This window comes from Pan troglodytes, chromosome 3 (assembly GCF_028858775.2).
Source record: "Pan troglodytes isolate AG18354 chromosome 3, NHGRI_mPanTro3-v2.0_pri, whole genome shotgun sequence".
NCBI lineage: Eukaryota > Metazoa > Chordata > Mammalia > Primates > Hominidae > Pan > Pan troglodytes.
In genome coordinates, this window is record NC_072401.2 from 143,138,030 (window position 1) to 143,162,045 (window position 24,016).

The 24,016-nt window shown below is 43.2% G+C and overlaps 1 protein-coding gene across 33 annotated transcripts in view; it reads left to right on the forward strand.

Annotated features, from left to right (window-relative positions):
• The window catches only part of IL15 (interleukin 15), a 104,827-nt gene that overhangs the window by 40,278 nt on the left and 40,533 nt on the right, over positions 1 to 24,016 (forward strand). For 10 of the 33 annotated variants that reach the window (XM_054683396.2, XM_063809893.1, XM_054683399.2 and 7 more), the window contains one exon: positions 12,627 to 12,840. The exons of 11 other annotated variants lie outside the window; for them this stretch is intronic. Coding sequence is in view for 2 of the 22 variants with exons in the window: in XM_063809879.1 (XP_063665949.1) it covers positions 12,627 to 12,680 (54 nt within the window). In the remaining 20 variants the exon portion in view is untranslated. Of the gene's footprint in view, positions 1 to 12,626; positions 12,841 to 20,193; positions 20,331 to 24,016 lie in introns of those variants that run through there. 12 more of the 33 variants (XM_063809898.1, XM_063809884.1, XM_063809879.1 and 9 more) reach the window with 3 other exon arrangements.

Genomic DNA, 24,016 nt, shown 5'->3' on the forward strand with positions numbered 1-24,016 from the left:
GTTTTGTACAAATGCAGTCAGGTTTATGATCAACACCACCCTCATCTATAAAGCTGCTAATCTAAGAGCCTTGAAGGGAAAAGATAAACACCAGCTGCCAGTCTTTTGCTTTTACAAGATGACCTGGACAATGAGAAGCCCTATTCTGCATTTGTTTTATCAGTGCTTTGTCAGGAGGTACCTTGCAAGTAAAATTCTTTTGATTTTGGACAATGCCCTTGGCCACCCAGAACTCCATGAATTCAAGATCGAAGGTGCCTAAGTTGTCTACTTGATCCCAAACACAACTTCTCTAATTCAGCCTCTAGATCAAGGGGTCATAAGGACTTTAAACTCATTACACATGGTACTTTATGGAAGGGATTGTCAGTGACATGAAAGAGAGCCCTGATAGAAAGGACATCATGAAAGTCTGGAAGGATCACACAATTGAAAATGTCGTTGTTATTGAACAAGCCATGAAGGCCATTAGCCCAAAGCAATAAATTCCTACTGGAGAAAACTGACCAGATGTTGTGCGTGACTTCACAGGATTTATGACAGAGCCAATCAAGGAAGTTATGGATGAGATTGTAGGTATGGCAGAAAAAAAAAAAAAGATGGGGTAAAGGATTTCAGGATATGGATCTTGGGGAAATTCAAGAGCTAATAGAAACCACACCAGAGGAATTAACAGAAGACAACTTAATGGAGATGAATGCTTTTGTGCCAGTGCCACACTATGAGGAAGAAGACATATTATAAAAGAAGCAGTGCCAGAAAACAAATTGACATTAGACAATCTGGCAGAAGGGTTATTGTTATTCAAGGCTACTTTCAACTTCTTTCATGTCATGGACCCTTCTATGATACAGGCACTGAAACTAAAGTGAACAATGGAAGAAAGATGCTACCACATAGAAATATTTTAAAGAAATAAAGAAGCAAAAGAGTCAGAAGTTACAATGTATTTCCTCAAAGTTACACCAAGTGTGCCTGCCTCTCCTTTCTCCCCTTCCACCTCCTCCACTTCTTCTGCCTCTGCCACCTGAGACAGCAAGACCAACCTCTCCTTTTCCTCCTCAGCTTACTCAATTTGAAGACAATGAGGATGAAGACCTTTATGATGATCCACTTCCACTTAATGAATAATAATTATGTTTTCTCTTAGGATTTTCTTAACATTTTTTTCTCCAGCTTGCTTTATTGTAAGAATACAGTACCTACTACATATGAAATACATTCAAAATATGTGTTAATTGGCTGTGTTGTCAATAAGGCTTCTGGTCAACAATAGGCTATTAGTTTTGGGGGAGTCAAAACTTACAGGTAGATTTTTGACTTTGCCGGGGATCAGTGCCCCAACCCGAGTTGTTCAAGGATCAGCTGTACTTGCAGTTGTAGGAGTGAGGTACCAGTTTTCTTGCTGGCTGTCAACAGGGGCTGCTCACCACTCCTGGAAGCTACCTGTGTTCCTTCTCATGTGGCTCACTCACTTCAAACCAGCAATGGCATGTTGAAACCTTCTTATGATTTGAGTCTTTCTGGCTTTCCCTTCTCCTACCAGCCAGATAAAGTTCTCTGCTTTTAAGGGCTTGTTTGATTAGATTAGTCACCCCTTCTATGTAAAATCTCTCTATGTTAAGGTTAACTATGCCATGTAACATGAAACAATCACAGGAGTGATACGTTGTCACATGCACAGTTAGTGTGAGATATTCTGTGGGAGAAGGGGCATAATTCTGCTTACCATATCATATTGCCCAAAACAGTAATTGGCAGAGTTAGAGGTCAAGCCTGGGTTTGGTTGAACTCCAGAGCTTTGTCTCTATACCACATTCATCAGAGGGCCTAATTTTATCTGTGGTGATATGGAAACCAGTCTTAGTCCTATATAGCCAGGCTATGTTGGTCCCATATACTGCTATAAATATATTGCCTCAGAGGTCTCCAGCACAGTTTTACATGCACACTGGTCCTGTAAAATAGGAGATCCAGATGGTCAGAAATGCATACATTAGGTTTTGTTATGCCCCATATATTTCTGTGATTTGCACTTGTGTTTATTAGTTTATTCTGCCCTATTTTATTACAAGCTTTGATTTCTACTTTCTACCCTTTCTCCCTTCTGCTTACCTTATGAACATACTTTAAAAACTTGGTTAACTAAGAGTCAGGCTTATTGCAGTTTCTTTTGGAAATTCGTAGTCATATTTTTTTTTCTGCTTAATTAAATCCTTTTCAGAGGTAATTGAGTTGAGTGACCATAATGTGCTAAGGGAACTGCAAAAGATAACAAAGTCAATCAAGAGAAATCCCTTACTTGATCATACAAAGCTATCACTTAACTAGGGACCCCATGGATTTTTCTGAAGCAGAATATTTGATCTGGGGCACACAATGAAAAAAAAAAAAGCAAATGTGTGATTTCGTTGATTTTTTTTTTTTTTTTTTTTTTTTGACAGAGTCTCACTGTGTCACTAGGCTAGAGTGCAGTGGCATGATCTCAGCTCACTTCAACCTCTGCCTCCTGGGTTCAAGTGAGTCTCCTGCCTCAGCCTCCCGAGTAGCTGGGACTACAGGCACGTGCCACCACACCCGGCTAATTTTTGTATTTTTAGTAGAGACAGGGTTTCTCCATGCTGGCCAAGATGGCCTTGATCTCTTGACCTTGTGATACGCCTGCCCAGGTCTCCCAAAGTGTTGGGATTACAGGTGTGAGCCACCACGCCCGGCCTCATTGATTTTAAATAACATAAACAAATATATGCCGTATATTTCTTAGGTTGTTAAGTGTAACATATTTTGAGATAACTATTAATTTCTTTGTTAACAGCTTTTGAATCTTGTTTGCTTGCCTCCATTAAGAAAATGACACAGTCTTCTTTTTCCTCATGACTCACCAGGCCAGAGACAGCCTCCCAGATTACAACTAGCTCAGTGGTATTAGGAGCAGTATGGATTGTGTATGAAACAAAGTCCAACTTTTATTTACTCAATGACTAAGTAATTTGGGACAAGTCACTAGATACAGCTGGACCTCCTTATTCTCAATTATAAAAATAAGCAAGCTGTTCCACAATTCTATTATTTTAAATGACATCTGCTATGATATACTTTGCTTAGTATCCAAGAGGCTGGAAATATTTAATTTATTTTAGTTTGACCACTAAGAAATATGTTCTCTGGATCTCATAAAGACATGGAAACATTTTACAGGTGAATATGTGTAAATATTATAGTAAAATTAATTTGAATACTCATGGGGCTTGTCATACTTAATCAAGATATAAGATTATTTTCCTTCTTTACACAATAAAATTCTTTCTTTGGTTTCAATTGTTTGTATACTCTTGTGATCTCAAAGGTGTTCCTTTTATTCTCTTTCTTTTATTTAACCAGAAATATCTTTTATTTTGAATGCTATTTTGTCATAATTCATGCATGATTGTGCTTACTTTAAATGAGACATGATTATTTCTGCTGTCTAGGATACATGACCAAAATATTAAAAAACAGATGATTGCAGATTATGGCCAACATGGCTACACAATGTCTTAGAAAAGTTAGTTTTGCCTTTCTTTGTGAAATATATTGCATGAAACACTGATGTTATCATTTTGATGGATTCTCCCCAAAATTGATGGCCTGGTTTTTACAAGTCAAAGCATCTACATATTTTAAAGTGTTAAAGAAAATTAAATGAACAGTTAAATTAGAAATGGAGGATGAGCTATAACTTCTCTTCCTAGAAGGGAGGACATTATGAGCAACATGCACATAGGGAGTGATTTTTCTGGCAATAAAGTTTGGAAAATAGCAACCAAAACAGAACAAAACTATTCATGTTGTCATTCAGTACGTAGAGAACAAAAAGAGTTTCCACTATACAAGAACCTATACTACTATATATTTGCAATGATGCTTTAATGCAGGGGAAAACAGCTGTTTATCTGTTTTTCTTTTGGTTTTATTTTCTTTTTACATTGCCATCCTGTCAGTACGTGGCTTCATAAAGCTGTAGGATTCTGATAGGGAAACTACCAATTCCATGTGCTTTGGAAGCCAATGTGCTGATTATCTAGCTTGATAGCAGTATTTTATTATAGCTGGAGGGAAAGTGTGGCTAAGTTTGTGAGAGGCCGGAAGGCAAATGCCACCAATACTGTGTCCAGAAGTGAGCTATCCCCTGTGTTTTATGCACTTCGTTCTACTGAATGAATATTGTATCACTGTTTTCATTTTTTTGTTTGAATATCAGAGACTTTTCCAATGGTTCTGTTTCTGTTGAACACTTGATGGAAAGCCCTGTTGTAAAGCTTCCTTCATGGAGATGGCTTTATGTCTTGGCTATAAAGTAAAGTTCCATAAAATTTGATCAGAAATTGTCTTTATGGGTTGCCACCCTGTGTGCTATTAAAAGCTCAGAACCTGGGTGTTAGTTTTCACTCAGAGCTGCGCTTGCCTTTTGTATTTGGCAAGTGCAGCTCTGAGTTAAAACAAACACTTTCCTTTATTTTACCACTTTCTTCCTACAGAACATCTCTCCCACCAGCCTCCCTTTTGGGGCTCAATAGTCTTGTTCAACCCATCTTTACTGTACACTAGAGCCAAGTTCTTTGGGTGTTTTCCTAGGATATTTGCAACATCAAGGTCAAAATGTTCTTTATATTCAACAATTCACCTCTTTCATTACCCTAGGTACAACTCCTCAGTAGTACTTCACACCAAGGAGTCCTCAATAAATATTAATTATACATTTTGGAGAGATTTGTATTGCAATGAACATGCTTCAGTGCCAGTTCTTCCTTATTAAAACTTTTTGTTCTCCACTTACATTTTGTGGCCATGTCATCCTGGCTTTGTATCCTTACCTGCTGACGTCTATATATTCAGCCCAGCCAATATGCATTTATATTCTCTCTGTAGTTCTGAGACTCATTAATGGTCCTCTTTTACCTTAATTGAGTACAGTCTGAGAGAGTGCCTGTCTTCCATTATTGTACATTTTTCTTCTCACAGAACACCTTTTGATTCTTGCTCTGATCTCTTATATAAGATGCGCTGTGAAACATAATTTCCTTCCTTCCTCTTTTTTTTCTAATAAGTTGGCATGTTTAATTAACCTGTGTAAAAAAAAAAAAAAGAGAAGACTTTTTTAAAGGGTAATAGAAGTCATAGTAATATTTTGCTTTGCCTGAAAACAGCTTTCTCAGTGTCCAAAGGGATTCTAAACTATACATGTATTTCTTCACATGCATTATTTATTTAAAAATAAATAAATAAAAGGGTAAGAGGCAGTCCAGACAGGCTGCTTCACTGTGTCTTGATGCCTCATGATAGCAAAGGTTCTAGAATGCCATGAGTGGGAAAACAATTTCTTTCATCTTTTCTGATAATGTTGTTTGCATGATGTAAATATTCAGTTCTAGCATGACAATGGGTACCTGAGGGAATTTAAAGTGAAATAACAGGATTGTTAACAAATTTTCATTCCCATATAATTTATGTTCATATATTTCTACTGGAAAACTAAGAAAACATTTTTTTCCCAAAGGCAATTATTTTGCAAGGCCTTTTTACCCTATTATAAGACTTTCTTTTCAGTTAATAACCCAAAGTGTCTCTTCAGATGCTCAAGTCAAGTCGTTAATTGGCTTGACTAAGTGGTTGTTGGTGCAGAAAGCTTATTCTCTCCGTTGGTTGTATATAACTCACAGACATTAAATGACCCACTTTGTTGTTCCTAAGGCAAAGAATCATTATTTTCTTTTGGCAGTATACTGTGGACTTTTAATTCACAAACTTATAGCTCAGGTTGAAGTAATTTCTGCTGAGAAGTGATTTTTCTAAACAATTGTTTAATGTTTTTGATTTGGAGTAAACATTAGATGCAACTTTTGAGCTAGTATACTCTACTGTAGAGATCATTAATGTAAGCTTTTGTTTTTGTAGCGTGCCTGTCTCCCTTCAAAAATTGTTTATTCTAAACTGTGATCTTTTTTCTAAAGATTTGTTTAAAGTTAACAAGGTAAGTATAACCATTAAGTTCACATATAAATGATTAATACACAAATATTCAGCTTTGTTCTCTGCATAAATATCTACCTCTCCTTAAATTAAAATTTGTAATTTTTGAAAGAAAATTTGAATAGTAGGAAAATTTTACTTAATGATGTCTAACTGTGAATTTGCTTTGCTGAGTGGGAAATAGTGATAATTGAATCTCATAAATAACTTTACCTAGAGTTACATAAACCTTTTGACCAAAATTATTTAAAGAATAAAGTACTAGCTAGAATATATCTGTCAGAAAGTCACTACTACTTACTTCTCCATGTCCATAACACACATAAGTAATATATACAGTCACATTAAAAAATGTGCCAACTCTATAAGAACGGAGACTTTTTTCTCTTTAGTTCTCTCAGTGGCACATGAACACATGTACATACATGTGCACACATACACACACAATGGAAAGCCAACATTGAAACCTTCTCTGGGGAGTTGGGGAACGATGAGAGACAATGTGGTATAATAAAAACAATAGGGGGAGGCCGAGGCGGGTGGTTCACGAGGTCAGGAGATGGAGACCGTCCTGGCTAACACAGTGAAACCCGGTCTCTACTAAAAATACAGAAAAAATTAGCCGGGTGTGGTGGTGGGCGCCTGTAGTCCCAGCTACTTGGAAGGCGGGGGAATGGCATGAACCCGGGAGGCAGAGTTTGCAGTGAGCCGAGATCACGCCACTGCACTCCAACCTGGGCGACAAAGCGAGATTCCATCTCAAAAGAAAAAACGAACAAACAAACAAAAAACAATAGGGGCTGGGTGCGGTGGCTCATGCCTGTAATCTCAACACTTTGAGGGGCTGAGGCAGGCGGATCACGAGGTCAAGTGATCAAGACCATCCTAGCCAACATGGTGAAACCCCGTTTCTACTAAAAATACAAAAATTAGCCCGCCGTGGTGGCAGGTGCCTGTAGTCCCAGCTACTCGGGAGGCTGAGGCAGGAGAATCACTTGAACCGGGTAGATGGAAGTTACAGTGAGCCAAGATCATGCCACTGCACTCCAGCCTGGCGACAGAGTGAGACTCCATTTCAAAAACAAAAAACAATAGGCTGGGCGCGGTGGCTCATGCCTGTAATCCTAGCACTTTGGAAGGGCAAGGTGGGTGGATTGCCTGAGCTCAGGAGTTTGAGACCAGCCTGCGCAACACGGTGAAACCCTGTCTCTACTAAAATACAAAAAATTAGCCTGGCATGGCGGTGTGCACCTGTAGTCCCAGATACTCGGAAGGCTGAGGCAGGAGAATTGCTTGACCCTGGGAGGCGGGGGTTGCAGTGAGCCGAGATCGCGCCACTGCACTCCAGCCTGGGTGACAGAGTGAGATTCCGTTTCTAAAAAAAAAAAAAAAAAAGAAAAAAGAAAAAAAAAACAATAGTGGACTGTGTCTCCTCTTGTTTGTTATAGTAACTGCACTGTGGGAACCTGGAACAAGTCATGTAATAACTTTTGGCTCACTTTTATCTTGTCCATATATTAGGAAAACATTCTCAAGTGTAATTTCACATTATTATTAGAATAACAGTTATTTGAAGATGGAGATGATGTTAAAGATACAGAAAAGAGCTTTAGGTCGGGGAGAGAGCAGTACAGATGTTCTGGGGAAAAATGGCATTGCTCACATCTACTTTTATCTACAGCAAGGATTCTAAAGGGATTTATAACCCAAACATACTGCGAATGGATTTGTAGAGAGATTAATAACTAGCTTTAGTAGACAGGCTGAAATGTAGACACAATATGAATACTTGATACATAGCAGGGTTTTCTTCGCCAAAAATACACTTATGGAAGCAACAGTAACAGAGAGTGCTACAATGCAGGTGAAAGCCCCTGTTGGGGATATGTGTTGGAGAAGCTGGGAGATTTCATGCTATGACCTCAACTAATTACGACCCAGCCTGTACCCAGACAGCTAAAAATTAACACAGAAGTTTAGCATGTAATCAACTATAAATTCTCACTCTTCAGTACTCAGTAGTCTTTTTTTTCTGTTAAAAGATTGACCACTGATGACCAGGAATTGTAAATGAATTTATTCAAGTAGAAGGGCTATTTATCAGATTAGGCTTTTAGTTTATCTAACAGGTAAACGACTGGTCTGAGTTTTTATACTAGCTGATGTTAAAAAGTGATGTGTAGATGTTTTTTTCTCTTCAGTTATGCATTTAATTACTGACTAATCCCTGTCAAGTATAATTGTTAGGCAGCATCACTGTCTAAGAATCTAAAGTGATATCCCATTGCCGAGCAAATCATATCAGATTCCTCCGTTTGGCTTTGAAGGACACATGCAATCTGGCTTCAACCTGCCTATCCACATGTATTTCCTTTGACTTCCTTCAATACTTTTCATTCAGTGGCCCCTCTTAGGTTTTCTTATACTTGCTATTATTATTTATGCTAGGTCTATATTAGCTTGGAATATCCTCCTTCTTTCTATTCAAACTTTATCCACTCTTCAAAACTAACCTCAATTACCACCCATTCCAAGGCCTTCTCCATTTGCAGCAGTGTTGATTCAGTATTATTTATTATTTATTTTTTCATTTATTCACAATAACTCAACAAATATTGAGTGTCTTCTATGTTACAGATGCTGTCCTCACCTAAACATGAATTTTTATTGCATGTAGAGTCATAACCAAGTAGTATACTGAGTTTGTAGTTTAATATTTATTGTATCTCCTCTATAAAACTGAGCTTACAGTGGCAGTGATTATGTCTTTTTTTTTCTTTAACAAAGAGGTCATGAAATAGTGTAAGTCAAAACCAAGTAGGGAATTACAAGGCTGATTTGTATTTCCTCTTGGCTACTGCTTAGTCATTCGATAATTCAAATCAATGGACATTTATTAAACTTCCGTCATGTATGTTGCGATGTTATACACTATAGGAGATACATAGACAATCACTTAATAGAGTCAGTATTCCAAAAGAGAGAGTCTCTATTTGAGGTCCTAGGACCCCCCTAGAGAATTCAATGTTTTAACTTCAGAGGATTTTATCTGAAGTTTGGATATGTGCTTATATGCATTTTTCTGAGGAGAGGGCGCATAGTTTTTAGATGTTAAAGATGTAATTGATAATTTTTTGAAAAGGTTGAAAAGCTCATGATCTCAGTATGTATGAAACAAGTACACAACTAAAGAACAAGAGTCATAAAAGAGCAACAAACCCTAAGCTGTGTTTAGAAAGAGGTAAAATGATATCTGACTGTGGTCATTTAAGGAAAAACTTCCTGAAAGAGATGACTTTTGGAATATATGCCATGCATTTTTTGGCCTCAGCTCCCTCATGGAAAAAAAAGGTAGATTATAAAATCTCTGCTATTTTTTCCGAGATACAAATTTATTTCTTGATTCAATCACCAAGTGCTCTTCAGAATGCCAGTGACATCATAGGTACTCAGAAAACATCTGTTAATTGGTAAATCTGAAATTAAACTTCAGAAATTTATAGCCCCAAATATATCAATTGAGTTGAAATTTTAGAATATTATTGCATTAGCTTCCTAATGTTCCATGAATGAAAAGATTTATCAGATGTTTATATACCATTAATCACAATCTTCCACTTGGCAGATCAGAATGTTTAATTCATTATTTCTCCTTCATTTCTTCATAACATTTAAAAATATCTTTGTATTTTGTTATTCTTACTGTTACAGCCATTGGGGTCGCCTCATTAGTCTTTATGACTTGTAGGGGCAGGAACTCTCTTAAACCTGTTTGATATTATTTAGAACCTACCACATCCCCCTAATCAAAAAGGGGCACAGTAGGCTGGGCGCAGTGGCTCACGTCTATAATCCCAGCATTTTGAGAGGTTGAGACGGGCAGATTACAAGGTCAGGTGTTCGAGACCAGCCTGGCCAACATGGCGAAACCCCGTCTCTGCTAAAAATACAAAAATTAGCCAGGCATGGTGGTGGGCACCTATAATCCCAGCTACTCAGGAGGCTGAGGGAGGAGAATCGCTTGAGCCCCATAGGCAGTGGTTGCAGTAAGCCGAGATCATGCCATTGCACTCCAGCCTGGGCAACAAGAGCAAGAGTTCATCTCAAAAATAAATAAATAAATAAATAAATAAATAAAAGGTGGGAGGGACACAGTAAATATTGAATCATAAATGAAAGGCTGCATGTCAAGGTGCATCAAAATAATAAATTTCCTATTTCATTATCGTCCAGAATTTAAAGAGCATGAGCCCAGAAGTGAGACCACATGTTCAAATCCTGACACTGCCTACTCCTCTGTGAGTCACCTTTGACGAGTTCCTTAAATTCATCATTCTCAGCTTTCTTGTCTGTGAAGTGTGGTAATGACAGTGCCTACCTCATATGGTTATTGTGAGCATCAAATTTAGTGCTTGGCAAAGTGCCTAACACATCATAGGCAAGAGAGAATCCAGGTTCGTAGGGCCTCAAGCTTTTACAGTGTCTGAGCTCTCTTTAAGAAAATGAATTTCAAACTATGAATTCAAAATTAGTTAATTAGAACATTTTAAAGGTATGTCTGTAGAGTGGGAAATTATAGGCAACAAAGGTCTGAAAAATACCCCAGTTATCATCAAATATTATTGTTACTAGTAATTTCCTGGTTCATTATAATACTTTATTTTCTACACATTTTTAGATGCATACACTCAGATTTCCTTTTTCAAATAATAATTTTAAATATTTTCTATAAAGAGAATAGAAAGAAAATTCATTCTTTAGCGAAGTGGATTGAAATTTATTTATTTTTTATTGTTGCTGGTTTAGGAAGTATTCATTTACTTAATTCATAACATATTACTGGAAATGCCACATTCTGACTTCCTCCATGGCTTTTTGCCCGGGAAGTTTATCGTTTGGAAGGAAGCCTTAGAGAAGTTCAGGTTTTGGGTCTTACTTGGCATGGTCTCAGACAGGCCAGTGCCTTGGCGGCGGCTCCATCCTGGCAGCCTCCTCTTGATTCCCCATCTTCATCCTTGTAAGCAGGGCAGGTCTTTCTGTGAGAGATGAGGGGAGGAAGTAGAAAGTAGCCAAGAGCCTGGGAGATAGTGGTGACAAAGCTTTGCTTTTACATTATTAGGGTCACAGGTAAGGTCCAAAATCTCCCTGAAGTCCATTGGGGTTAGGTTGTCATTGAAGTGTAGATAGATTTAAGGAAATGCTGGCAGCCTGCCTGCTGACAGTATCTGCTGCAAACTCAGGATGATTTTTAGGAGGTAGAAGGTGAGGACAGGCTAGGACCACTCTCCACACCTCCACTAAAGGCCTGAGGCTATTACTTCCTCAATATAGGCAGTGCAGGTGAGGAGCTCTGAAGCCTCAACTCCATTAATTCCATGGTAAACCTGCTTCTGACTTGTAAGTGCTCGGTAAATTAGCACTTACCCAAATTATTTTACTCTTTCATTGGCAAATTATTTTTCATTAAAACCCTAGGAATTTTGCAGTGAATGTCTTTTTAAATTTTATTTTATTTTAAAAAAAAATTTTGCAATAATTGTGTTTCTCCTCTTTATTCCAAACAGGACAGAATTCTAAATAACTCAGCCTTTTGCTACAGTGAATTTGAAATGAGTTGTGATAGAGCAAGTTTGTTTAATACCTCATGATCATGTTAAGATCTAATCATATTGAGAAAAAAATGCCATATTCATTTCATTCTTAAATATCATTTCTAGTGGATACCGTTCTGTGTCCATAGATCCTTTCAGTGATGAAGAATTTGTTATTCCAGTTGTTGGGAGTGCTGCTTGCTACTTGTCAAGACGACAGTTCTCTCTGGGACAAGTTCTTTTTGTGCAAGATCACAGCCACTCCCTAAGGGCAGCTTACACCCAGTGTTTCTTTAATAGGAGTGGAGTAGGGTTGTTTACAAAGGCCCTGGTCTAGTGCACCCCCTGAAGGATCATCCTAGCTTCAGAGTTCCACAAAGTCTGCCTAGTGACAGAATAGTGACCTTACTTCTACTGCCTCTGACCAATTTACCTATCCTCCCTTCCCTGACATGTAGTGACCCTGAAAACTTTTTCCAGTATACCTTGTGTACGTAAACCAGTCTCAGAGTCTCATTCTTAGAGACCACTACCTGAAGCATTTTCAAAATTTTCAAGAGGCAATAATGTGTTAAATAATAGCTTCTCTGGGGATGAGGGAGGAGATCACTTTAAATATGTGATCCAATTCCAGAAATATTCAAGTTGAAAAAAATCTTACATTCAAGAAAGTGTGCTATCAGAGTATACAAGAGTGCTATAATTGCTGTATGTTAGCTGTGACCAATAACCTGAAGCAATTAGAAGCCTTTCACTGAAGCCATTATCTGTAGAAAGGTTAAAGATTGTTGTTCTTTTTTCTCAGTGCAATTTTCTCTTTATATGCTCTTTTGGCTTGATCTCTTTGGAACTCATGGTTTTAGACCATTGCATTATATATCTCTAGTTCTGCCATCTCTTGAGCTTCTGATTTACATATTCATCTGTCTGCCAGAGTCCTTTTGTTGATATCCCACCAGCCTCCCAAACTTAACATGTACAACACTGAGTTAACTTTCCCTCAGATCAGTCCTGTCTTGTTTACAGTTTCAACTAGTGGCCCCACAGTGTCCGGAATTGGTGGGTTCTTGGTCTCACTGACTTCAAGAATGAAGCCGCAGACCCTCGCGGTGAGTGTTACAGCTCTTAAGGTGGCGCATCTGGAGTTTGTTCCTTCTGATGTTCGGATGTGTTTGGAGTTTCTTCCTTCTGGTGGGTTCGTGGTCTCGCTGGCTCAGGAGTGAAGCTACAGACCTTCGCGGTGAGTGTTACAGCTCTTAAGGTGGCGCATCTGGGGTTGTTCGTTCCTCCCAATGGTCTCGTGGGCTCGCTGGCTTCAGGAGTGAAGCTGCAGACCTTCGCGGTGAGTGTTACAGCTCATAAAAGCAGTGTGGACCCAAAGAGTGAGCAGTAGCAAGATTTATTGCAAAGAGCAAAAGAACAAAGCTTCCACAGTGTGGAAGGGGACCCGAGCGGGTTGCCACTGCTGGCTCGGGCAGCCTGCTTTTATTCTCTTATCTGGCCCCACCCACATCCTGCTGATTGGTAGAGCTGAGTGGTCTGTTTTGACAGGGCACTGATTGGTGCGTTTACAATCCCTGAGCTAGAGACAAAGGTTCTCCACGTCCCCACCAGATTAGCTAGATACAGTGTCCACACAAAGGTTCTCCAAGGCCCCACCAGAATAGCTAGATACAGTGTCGATTGGTGCATTCACAAACCCTGAGCTAGACACAGGGTGCTGATTGGTGTATTTACAAACCTTGAGCTAGATACAGAGTGCCAATTGGTGTATTTACAATCCCTGAGCTAGACATAAAGGTTCTCCAAGGCCCCACCAGAGTAGCTAGATAGTGTCGATTTGTGCATTCACAAACACTGAGCTAGACACAGGGTGCTGATTGGTGTATTTACAAACCTTGAGCTAGATACAGAGTGCCGATTGGTGTATTTACAATCCCTGTGCTAGACATAAAGCTTCTCCAGGTCCCCACCAGACTCAGGAGCCCAGCTGGCTTCACCCAATGGATCCCACACTGGGGCTGCAGGTGGAGCTGCCTGCCAGTCCTGCTCTGTGCACCCGCACTCCTCAGCCCTTGGGTGGTCGATGGGACTGGGCACCATGGAGCAGGGGGTGGTGCTCATCGGGGAGGCTCGGGCTGCACAGGAGCCCATGGAGGGGGTGGGAGGCTCAGGCATGGCGGGCTGCAGGTCCTGAGCCCTGCCCTGCAGGAAGGCAGCTAAGGCTCGGCGAGAAATCGAGTGCAGCGCTGGTGGGCTGGCACTGCTGGGGGACCCAGTACACCCTCTGCAGCCGCTGGCCCCGGTGCTAAGTCCCTCATTGCCCAGGGCCGGCACGGCCAGCTGGCTGCTCCGAGTGCGGGGCCCACCAAGCCCATGCCCACCTGGAACTCCAGCTGGCCTGCAAGTGCCGCAAGCAGCCCCGGTTCCCGCCCATGCCTCTCCCTCCACACCTCCCTGCAAGCTGAGGGAGCTGGCTCTGGCCTTGGCCAGCACAGAAAGGGGCTCCCACAGTGCAGTGGTGGGCTGAAGGGCTCCTCAAGTGCCGCCAAAGTGGGAGCCCAGGCAGAGGAGTCGCTGAGAGCAAGCGAGGGCTGTGAGGACTGCCAGCACGTTGTCACCTCTCAATCCCCCCTCTAAACAGGACACCCCAACTGCTGTTGGGAATTCGGCCAATGACCGCTCTAGCTACTTCCTGCTGGATAGGGGCGAAGAAGGGGCCCTGAAGTTGTAGTGTCCTTCAGAGGGGAACTCTCTAGGCCAGGGGAAGTGCCAGCGGGCCAGTCCAGGGGTCCTCGGTAGAAGTTGTTAGTTAAACTCATTTGGGGTTCCATTTGTAAGACAATCTGTAGCTTGATGGCCTCGATTCTAGAGGAAACAAATTTGAAGAGAAGGTTAAAAATACAGGCCCCAAAGGCGAGTAACAGCAAGATGGCTGCCACAGGACCTAGAAAGGGGAGAAGCCATGTTGCCCAACTCCAGAGGTTGGTATAAGAATTTGAAAGGCGTTGTCTGATTTCAGAAGCTTTTTCCTGTAAACGCCGGGCGGCATCTCGTACTATCCCTGACTGGTTAGTGTAAAAACAACACTCTTCCCCTAAGAAGATGCAGAGTCCTCCTTTCTCAGCAATGAGGAGGTCTAGGCCTCGGCGGTTTTGGAGAGTCACTGCTGCCAAAGAGTCTATTTGGGATTGTAAAGTAAGGATAGATTTCGTTATTTCTTGCAAACTGTCTGAGAGGCAGATATGGGTTAAAGATCCACATAAGTAGAATATGTCTTGGCTAGGTAGATAGACATTTACCGTGGCTTTTAAAGGAATAGGGTACACTGTTTTTTATTTACTACTTCCATCTCTCTTCCTTTCTCTTCAACTTCTCCTTTGTCTCTTCCTCTCTTTTTAACTCTCTCTTTGACTTTCTATGTCTGTCCCTCTTTCTCTCTGACTCCTTTTCTTTGTCTCTGTTTCTGACTCCCTCTTTGACTTTCTGTCTCTCTGTCTCTTCCTCTGACTTCCTCTTTCTCTCTTTCCTTCTTGCTGGTCTTTCCCTACCTCTACCAGCCTCTTATGCTGCTGTTCTCCCCTCTCCTTCCCATTTTGATGGCTTTGGTAGTGTAAGACTCCCACCTCTTTGGGTTCCTGCACCGTGTGCAATAACTCCATAACTTCCCTGTGGCATCCAGTGGGGGATCCCAGAGGTTAGGAACTCCCATTCTTTCCATATTGCAGCATGGGCATGTAGGATTAGATAAGCATATTTGCTATTTGTATACACATTTATTCTTTTTCCCTTTCCCAGTTCTAAGGCTTGGGTAAGTGCCACTAGTTCTGCTAACTGGGCACTGGTCCCTGGGGGAAGAGGCTTGCTTTCAAGTATGGTTACATCACTAACTATGGCATAACCTGCCCTTTGTATCCCATTCTCCACAAATGAACTTCCATTGGTATATAGGTTAAGGTCAGGATTAGTTAAGGGGAATTCTAAGAGATCATCTCGGGCGGCATAAGTCTGGACTATAATTTGTTGGCAGTCATGCTCGATTGGTTCCCCATCCTCTGGGAGAAAAGTGGCAGGGTTGAGGGCCACGCACATGCGTATTTTAAGCACCGGTCCCTCAAGGATAGTGCCTGGTATCTAAGTAGGCAGTTGTCTGATAGCCATAAACTTCCTTTGGCACCTAGTATGCCATTTACATCATGAGTAGTCCAGACAGTGAGATCCTTTCCTTGTATTATTTTGATAACCTCTGACACTAAGAAGGCCACTGCTGCAACTACCCTTAAACAGTGAGGCCAGCCTTTTGCTTCTACATCAATTTCCTTACTTAGGTATGCCACTGGTTGTGGGGTGGCCCCACGAGTCTAAGTAAGGACACCAAGAGCTATCCCAGCTCTCTCTGTGATGTATAAAGAGAAGTTCTGTCCTGTGGGAAGGTTTAAAGCTGGAGCTTGTACTAGGGCCTGCTTTAAGGTTTTGAAGGCTGCTTCTGCCTCTGGTTCCCATTCTACTAGATGAGTATTTGCCCTCTGGATTTCCTTGATTGGAGTATAGAGGGGCCTGGCTATCTCGCTGTATCCGGGGATCCATAGTCGGCAAAAGCCGGTAATTCCAAGGAACCCCCTCAACTGTTTTAATGTCTTAGGGGGAGGATAAGCCAGTATAGGCTGTATTCATTCCTTGCTGAGGGCCCTGGTCCCTCTGGCTAAGATTAGGTCTAGATATTTAACCTGCTGTAGGCAAAGCTGGGCCTTCAACCTAGACACCTTGTACCCTTGATTAGCTAGAAAGTTCAAGAGATCTAGAATAGCCTGCCAGCACGAGGCTTCCGAACTGGTAGCCAAAAGTAAATCATCCACATATTGAAGGACCAGAGTGCCTGGACTTGAGAAGTGGCTTAGATCTTGGGCCAGTGCCTGACCAAACAGATGAGGGCTATCCCTAAACCCTTGGGGCAAGACTGTCCACGTAAGTTGGGACATGTGGTCTGTGGGATCCTGGGAGTCAGAGTGCAGGGGAGTACAGAAGAAGGCATCCTTGAGGTCCAGAACCATGAACCATTCTGCTTCCTCTGGTATTTGAGAGAGCAGGGTATAGGGGTTGGGTACAACTGGATATAGTGGAATTACTGCCTCATTAATGAGTCTAAGATCTTGCACTAGTCTCCACTGACTGTTTGGTTTTTGTACTCCCAGAATTGGGGTGTTGCAGGGACTGCTGCATTTCCTTACTAAGCCTTGAGCTTTCAAATGTTTAACAATATTTAATCCTTTATGAGCTTCAGGCCTTAAGGGATATTGCCTTTGATAAGGAAAAGTGGTGGGATCTTTTAACCTGATTTGGACTGGGCAGGCATTTTTTGCCCTTCTAAATTGTCCTTCCAATGCCCAGACTTCAGGGTTGATTCCCTCCTCAAATAGGGGACAACAAATGGGTAACTTGTTCCCCATATTCATGTAGATAATAGCTCCAGCCTTGGCTAATATATCCCTCTCTAATAAGGGTGTGGGACTCAGGCATAACAAGAAAGGCATGTGAAAAGAGCAAAGTCTCCCAATTACAACTGAGAAGGTGGGAGAAATACCTGGTTACAGGCTGTCCCAGGATTCCTCGGATGGTAATGGACCTTGAGGACAGTCATTCAGGACAGAAGATTAACACTGAGAATGCCGCGCCATTGTCCATGAGTAAGTCAATTTCCTGGCCCTCAATAGTTAAACATACCCAGGGCTCAGTGAGGGTGATGACATGAGCTGGTGCTTGCCCCGGGCACCCTCAGTCCTGTTGTTGGGTCATCTGGTTGGGGCTTCTGACCCAGGGAACCTTCGTCCTCTGGGGCAGTGCACCGTCCAGTGATTGCCTCGGCATAGTGGACATGGACGAGGGGGCAGCTTGTTTCTCATTGGACAATCTTTTTTAAAGTGTTCTAGTAAACCACACTGATAACAAGCCCTACCAGGTGATTGGCCTCCTCCATTTTCTGTCCTCTCTGATCCACCAAGGTTTGTTTGTCTGAGGGCCATGACTAAGGCTGCAGCCTTTCTCTGATCTCGCTTTTCCTTTTGGGCCTGTTCCTCTTGGTCCCTATTATAGAACACCAAGGTTGCCAGATTTAGTAATGCCTCTAGATTTTGTTCAGGGCTCAGGGCTTGCTTTTGGAACTTTCTCCTGATATCTGTGGCTGATTGGGTAATAAACTTATCTTTTAGACTCAATTGACCCACGAGTGATTCAGGTGACAGGGGAGTATATTTTCTTAAGGCCTCTCATAGCTGCTCAAGGAAGGCAGAAGGATTTCCTTCCTTTCCCTGAGTCATGGTGGATATCATTGAATAATTCACGGGCTTTTTCTAATTCTCCTCAGTCCTTCTAGAACACACGTCAACAGATGTTTATGACTCCAGTCCCCATGATCTGAGTCAAGGTCCCAGTGGGGATCCATACTGGGGATGGCTTGCTGACCAGTAGGGAATTTGTCCCTTTCTTCAGCTGTCATTCTATCATTTACTTGACTAAGATATCAGGTACCTCCAAACTCTTGGGCTGCAGCTAAAGCCGCATTCTTTTCATTAAAGGCCAGGGTTCGATCTAACAGTAGCATGACATCTCTCCAAGTGAGGTCAAAGGTTTGCCCTAGACCCTATAGGACATCTATGTACCTATCAGGATCATCTGAAAACTTCCCCAGGCCTGCCTTGATCTGTTTTAAATCAGAGAGGGAGAAGGGGACAGGTACCCAGGTTGGGCCAAATTCCCCTCCCCCTACAGCTTGAAGGGGACATAGCCAATAGCCCGGGGGTTTTTGTGGACCTTTGGAGATTTCTTTGCTTATTTCCTTCTGGGCAGGGGAGATTAGAAGAGGATTATCATTAATAGGAAGGGGAGCTATAGGGAGGCTAGGATATGGGGGTAAGCTGAGAGGTCCTCCTGTAGGATGTAAATTGTAAGCTTTGCATAGTTGTGTATTCTCCCTCAATGAAAAGAAAGCTTGGATATAAGGTATTTCACTCCATTTGCCTTCCGTTTTACAGAAAAGGTCAAGCTGCAGGATAGTATTGTAATTTCTACTTCCCTCAGGTGGCCATTTTTCCCCATCAGAGAGAGAATATTGGGGCCAAGTCATAGTGCAGAAAAAATGATCCACCTCTTTTTCAGGGTTTATGGGTCAAATTGGTCCCAATGGCTTAGGATGCATCTCAAGGGTGAGCCTGTTGATGCCTGAGTGTTTCCCATCTGAAAGACAAAACTGCCCGCAGTTTTGGTTTATTTTGTTTCTCCCCTGCCCAAGAACCCGCAATGGTCCCTGGACCCTGCTGATCAGAATAGTTGCACTCACCGACGCAGCAGCAGAAACAACCCCTGCCCAAGAACCCGCAATCGTCCCTTGACCCTGCTGATTGGAATAGTTGCGCTCACCGACGCAGCAGCAGAAACACTAGTTTTCCTCCCAGGCCACGTGGAGGACCGAGGAAGGTCGGGTTCTTACCAATGCATTCTCGAAAACCTGCACCCTTGCCTGTCCTCCTAGAGAAAAATCGGATTTAGTGGCCCTTACCAACGCATTCTCAAAAACCTGTTAGAGTCCTAAGCATTCTCCTGTTAGTACTGGGACTTTACCCCTGTCCTATAAAGATGTTATGCCCCAAAAATGAAGTGGAGGGCCATACCCTGAGGGAGGGAAGGGATCTCCAGAGTTGGAGGAGTGACACCTTTTGTCCTCACTTATATGAATAGGAAGGATACAATTTCTGAGGCTTCTCATATCCTAGCTTCAGGAATAGCTTTTGTTAGGCCTGTTAGTCTGAGGAGGGATCCTAAAATTCCAGTAGTCCCCACTATGATGGGGCTTTGGGCAAAAATTATGTCTTTCTGATTGGTGAGCCCGGGTGCCTAAAGAAGGTAACAGAGTCCTGGAGTTTATACTAGAAATCATTCTTATAGGAGAAACTAAAAAAGCACCAGAGACAGGTAGCAATTTTTAGAAGTGGGTCTAACCTCAGAGAAGAGAGGCGAGAGGAAGTTTTTCTGGCAGGCATTAGGACCCAGGGGGCAAGGGTCAGGATAGATAGGATAGATGCGTGAGTCTCGCTTGGGCAACATGCCTTTGAGAGTTCTGCTCATGGCCACAGGGTCAACCAACTTGCTGTTGGGGCCCCAGAGTTGCATGGCTTTCCTCTCTGTTGACCCTCAGCTCAGCCCAGAAGTACAGGAAAAGCGGAAGCTGGTTCTAGGTAAACCAACGGTCCCAACTCCGAAGAGTCAGGGATTGTTAGAGAGCCCTTTCCCAGAAAGCCTGAAACCCAAGTCTTTAGTCCGGCGGCTGCGCTAGTCGCTTTTAACTGGCCGACAGGTGCCCAGTATTTAGCCCCTGAATTCTAAGGAAAGACAGGACAGAAGAGCAAGCAAAAGGGGTCTGATGGTACTCACTGCTTGGCAATAGGTAATGGTCTCATCGTTCAGCAATAGGCGATGGTCTTACTGCTCGGCGATTGTCTCGCCACTTGGCGATAGGCGAAAATCCCTTTGTGGCCACCAAAATGTGTCTGGAATTGGTGGGTTCTTGGTCTCACTGACTTCAAAAATGAAGCCGCGGACCCTCGCGGTGAGTGTTACAGCTCCTAAGGTGGCGCATCTGGAGTTTGTTCCATCTGATATTCGGATGTGTTCGGAGTTTCTTCCTTCTGGTGGGTTCATGGTCTCGCTGGCTCAGGAGTGAAGCTACAGACCTTCGCGGTGAGTGTTACAGCTCTTAAGGTGGCGCATCTGGAGTTGTTCGTTCCTCCCAGTGGTCTCGTGGGCTCGCTGGCTTCAGGACTGAAGCTGCAGGCCTTCATGGTGAGTGTTACAGCTCATAAAAGCAGTGTGGACCCAAAGAGTGAGCAGTAGCAAGATTTATTGCAAAGAGCAAAAGAACAAAGCTTCCACAGTGTGGAAGAGGACCCGAGCAGGTTGCCCCTACTGGCTCGGGCAGCCTGCTTTTATTCTCTTATCTGGCCCCACCCACATCCTGCTGATTGGTAGAGCTGAGTGGTCTGTTTTGACAGGGCACTGATTGGTGCGTTTACAATCCCTGAGCTAGAGACAAAGGTTCTCCATATCCCCACCAGATTAGCTAGATACAGAGTGTCCACACGAAGGTTCTCCAAGGCCCCACCAGAATAGCTAGACACAGGGTGCTGATTGGTGTATTTACAAACCTTGAGCTAGATACAGAGTGCTGATTGGTGTATTTACAATCCCTGAGCTAGACATTAAAGGTTCTCCACGTCCCCACCAGACTCAGGAGCCCAGCTGGCTTCACCCAGTGGATCCCGCACTGGGGCTGCAGGTGGAGCTGCCTGCCAGTCCTGCGCCATGCGCCCACACACCTCAACCTCTGGTTGGTTGATGGGACTGGGCGCCATGGAGCAGGGGGCAGCGCCCATCAGGGAGGCTCAGGCCACACAGGAGCCCATGGAGGGGGTGGGAGGCTCAGGCATGGCGGGCTGCAGGTCCCGAGCCCTGCCCTGCGGGAAGGCAGCTAAGACCCGGCGAGAAATCGAGCGCAGCGCCGGTGGGCTGGCACTGCTGGGGGACCCAGTACACCCTCTGCAGCCACTGGCCCAGGTGCTAAGCCCCTCATTGCCCAGGTCCGGCAGGGCCGGCCGGCTGCTCCGAGTGCGGGGCCTGCCAAGCCCACGCCCACCCGGAACTCCAGCTGGCCTGCAAGCACCGCACACAGCCCCAGTTCCCGCTCACGCCTCTCCCTCCACACCTCCCTGCAAGCTGAGGGAGCTGGTTCTGGCCTTGGCCAGCCCAGAAAGGGGCTCCCACAGTGCATCGGTGGGCTGAAGGGCTCCTCAAGTGCCACCAAAGCGGGAGCCCAGGCGGAGGAGTCGCCGAGAGCGAACAAGGGCTGTGAGGACTGACAGCATGCTGTCACCTCTCACCACTACCCTGACATTTCAAATAATAAAACCTATTAGTCATCCTAGATTCTTTCTTCTCCCTTGTCCTGCATATCCAGACAGCCAACAAGACCTGATAATTTTCCTATGAAGTATTATTCCAATCAGTTTCCTCTTTGCAATTCCTATTGCTACTTTCTCTATTTAGGTTCTTATGCGGACTACTACAATAATAATTGACTTATTTTCCTACCCTAAGCCTTGCTTCCTTTAAGCCCTCTGCATAGTGGTCCAGATACTCTACATCAAATACAAATTCGATCATGCCATTACATGCATGAACACAAAGAACAGCAACTTCTCCTGTCAAGAAAGGCTCTCCATGACATACTCCTATTTTTTTCATTTTCCATATTACCGACACTCCCTTTATCCAACTTTATGTGCTAGTAAAATTGAACTGCTTGGAGTTTACTGGTGTGCTTCATGTTTCATGCCTCTGTGCCATTGCCCATTATTTCCACTCTGCCAGGAAAGCGCTTTTCTTCTGTATTAGATTAACTTTAATCATTCCTTTAAGATGATTTATTTTTATCATCTCTAGGATGTTTCTTGCATCTAAAAATCCTATAATACTGTATTAATCAATTTTCATACTGATATAAAGATACTACCTGAGACTGGGTAATTTATAAACATAAGAGGTTTAGTTGACTTGCAGTTCTGTATGACTGGAGAGGCCTCAGGAAACTTACAGTTACTGTGGAAGGTGAAGGGGAAGCAGGCACCTTCTTCACAAAGTGGCAGGAGAGACAGAACATGTAGGAGAAACTGCCAATTTTAAACCATCATATCTCATGAGAACTCCATCACTATCATGAGAACAGCATGGGGGAAATTGCCCCTATGATCTAATCACCTCACACCAGATTCCTCCCTCAACATGTGGGGATTTCAATTCAAGATGAGATTTGGGTGGGGACACAAAGCCAAACATTATCATTCTGCCCATGGCATTGCCCAAATCTCACGTCCTTTTCCATTTTGAAACCAATCACACCTTCCCAACACTCCCCCAATGTGTGAACTCATTCTGGAATTAACCCAAAAGTCCAAGTCCAAAGTCTCATCTGAGACAAGATAAGTCCCTTCTGCCTATGAGCCTGTAAAATCAAAAACAAGTTAGTTATTTCCAAGATAAAATGGGGGTTCAGACATTGGGTAAATGTTCCCATTCCAAATGGGAGAATTTGGACAAAACGAAGGGGCCACAGGTTCCATGCAAGTCCAAAATCCAACAGGGCAATCGTTAACTCTTAAAGCTCCAAAATGATCTCCTTTGACTCCATGTCTCATATCCTGGGCAGGCTAATGCAAAGGGTGGGCTCCCAAGGCCTTGGGCATCCCTACTGGGTCTGCAGCATACAGTCCCTTTAGCTGCTTTCATGGGCTGGCATTCAGTGCCCGTGGGTTTTCCAGGATCATATTGCAAGCTGTCAGTGGATCTATCTTTCTAGGGTCTGGAGGTCAGTGGCTGTCTTCTGACAGACAGCTCCATTAGGCAGTGCCTCAGTGGAGACTCTGTGTGGGGGCTCCAACCCCACAATTCCCATCCACACTGCTCCAGCAGAGGTTCTCCAGGGGCTTCACCCCTGCAGCAGACTTCTGTGTTGATATCTAGGCATTTCCATACATCCTCTAAAATCTAGGCAGATGCTCCCAAAGCTCAATACTTGTCTTCTGTGCACCTGCAGGCCAAACACCATGTGGAAACCACCAAGGCTTGGGGCTTGCACCCTCTAAAGCACAGCCCAAGCTGTGCCTTGGTCCCTTTTAGCCACAGCTGGAGCTGGAATGGCTGGAACACAGGGTGCCATGTCCCAAGGCTGCACAAAGGAGTTGGGCCCTGGGCCTGGCCCACAAAACTGTTTTTATTTTCCTAGGCCTCCAGGCCTGTAATGGGTGTGGCTGCCTTGAAGATCTCTGAAATGCCTGGAGACATTTCCTGCATTGTCTTGGCAATTAACTTTTGGCTGTTTGTTACTTAGGCAAATTTCTGCAGGCTTGAATTTCTCCACAGAAAGTGGGTTTTTCTTTTCTACCAAATAGTCAGGCTGCAGATTTTCCAAACTTTTATGCTTTGTTTCCCCTTTAAACATAAGTTCAATTTCAAACTATCTCTGTGAGAGCACATAAATACACTTTCAGGAAAAGCCAGGTCACCTCTTGAATGCTTTGCTGTTTAGAAATTTCTTCTGCCGGATACCCTAAATCAACTCTCTCAAGTTCAAAGTTGCACAGATCTTTAGGTCCGGGGAAAAATGCCACCAGTTTCTAAAGTGACCTTTACTCCAGTTCCCAACAAGTTCTTCATCTCCATCGAAGATCATCTCAGCTTGGACTTCATTGTCCATATCACTATCAGCATTTTGGTCAAAATTATACAACAAGTCTCTAGGAAGTTCCAAACTTTTTCACATCTGCCTGTCTTCTTCTGAGCCTCCAAACTGTTCCAACGTCTGCCTGTTACCC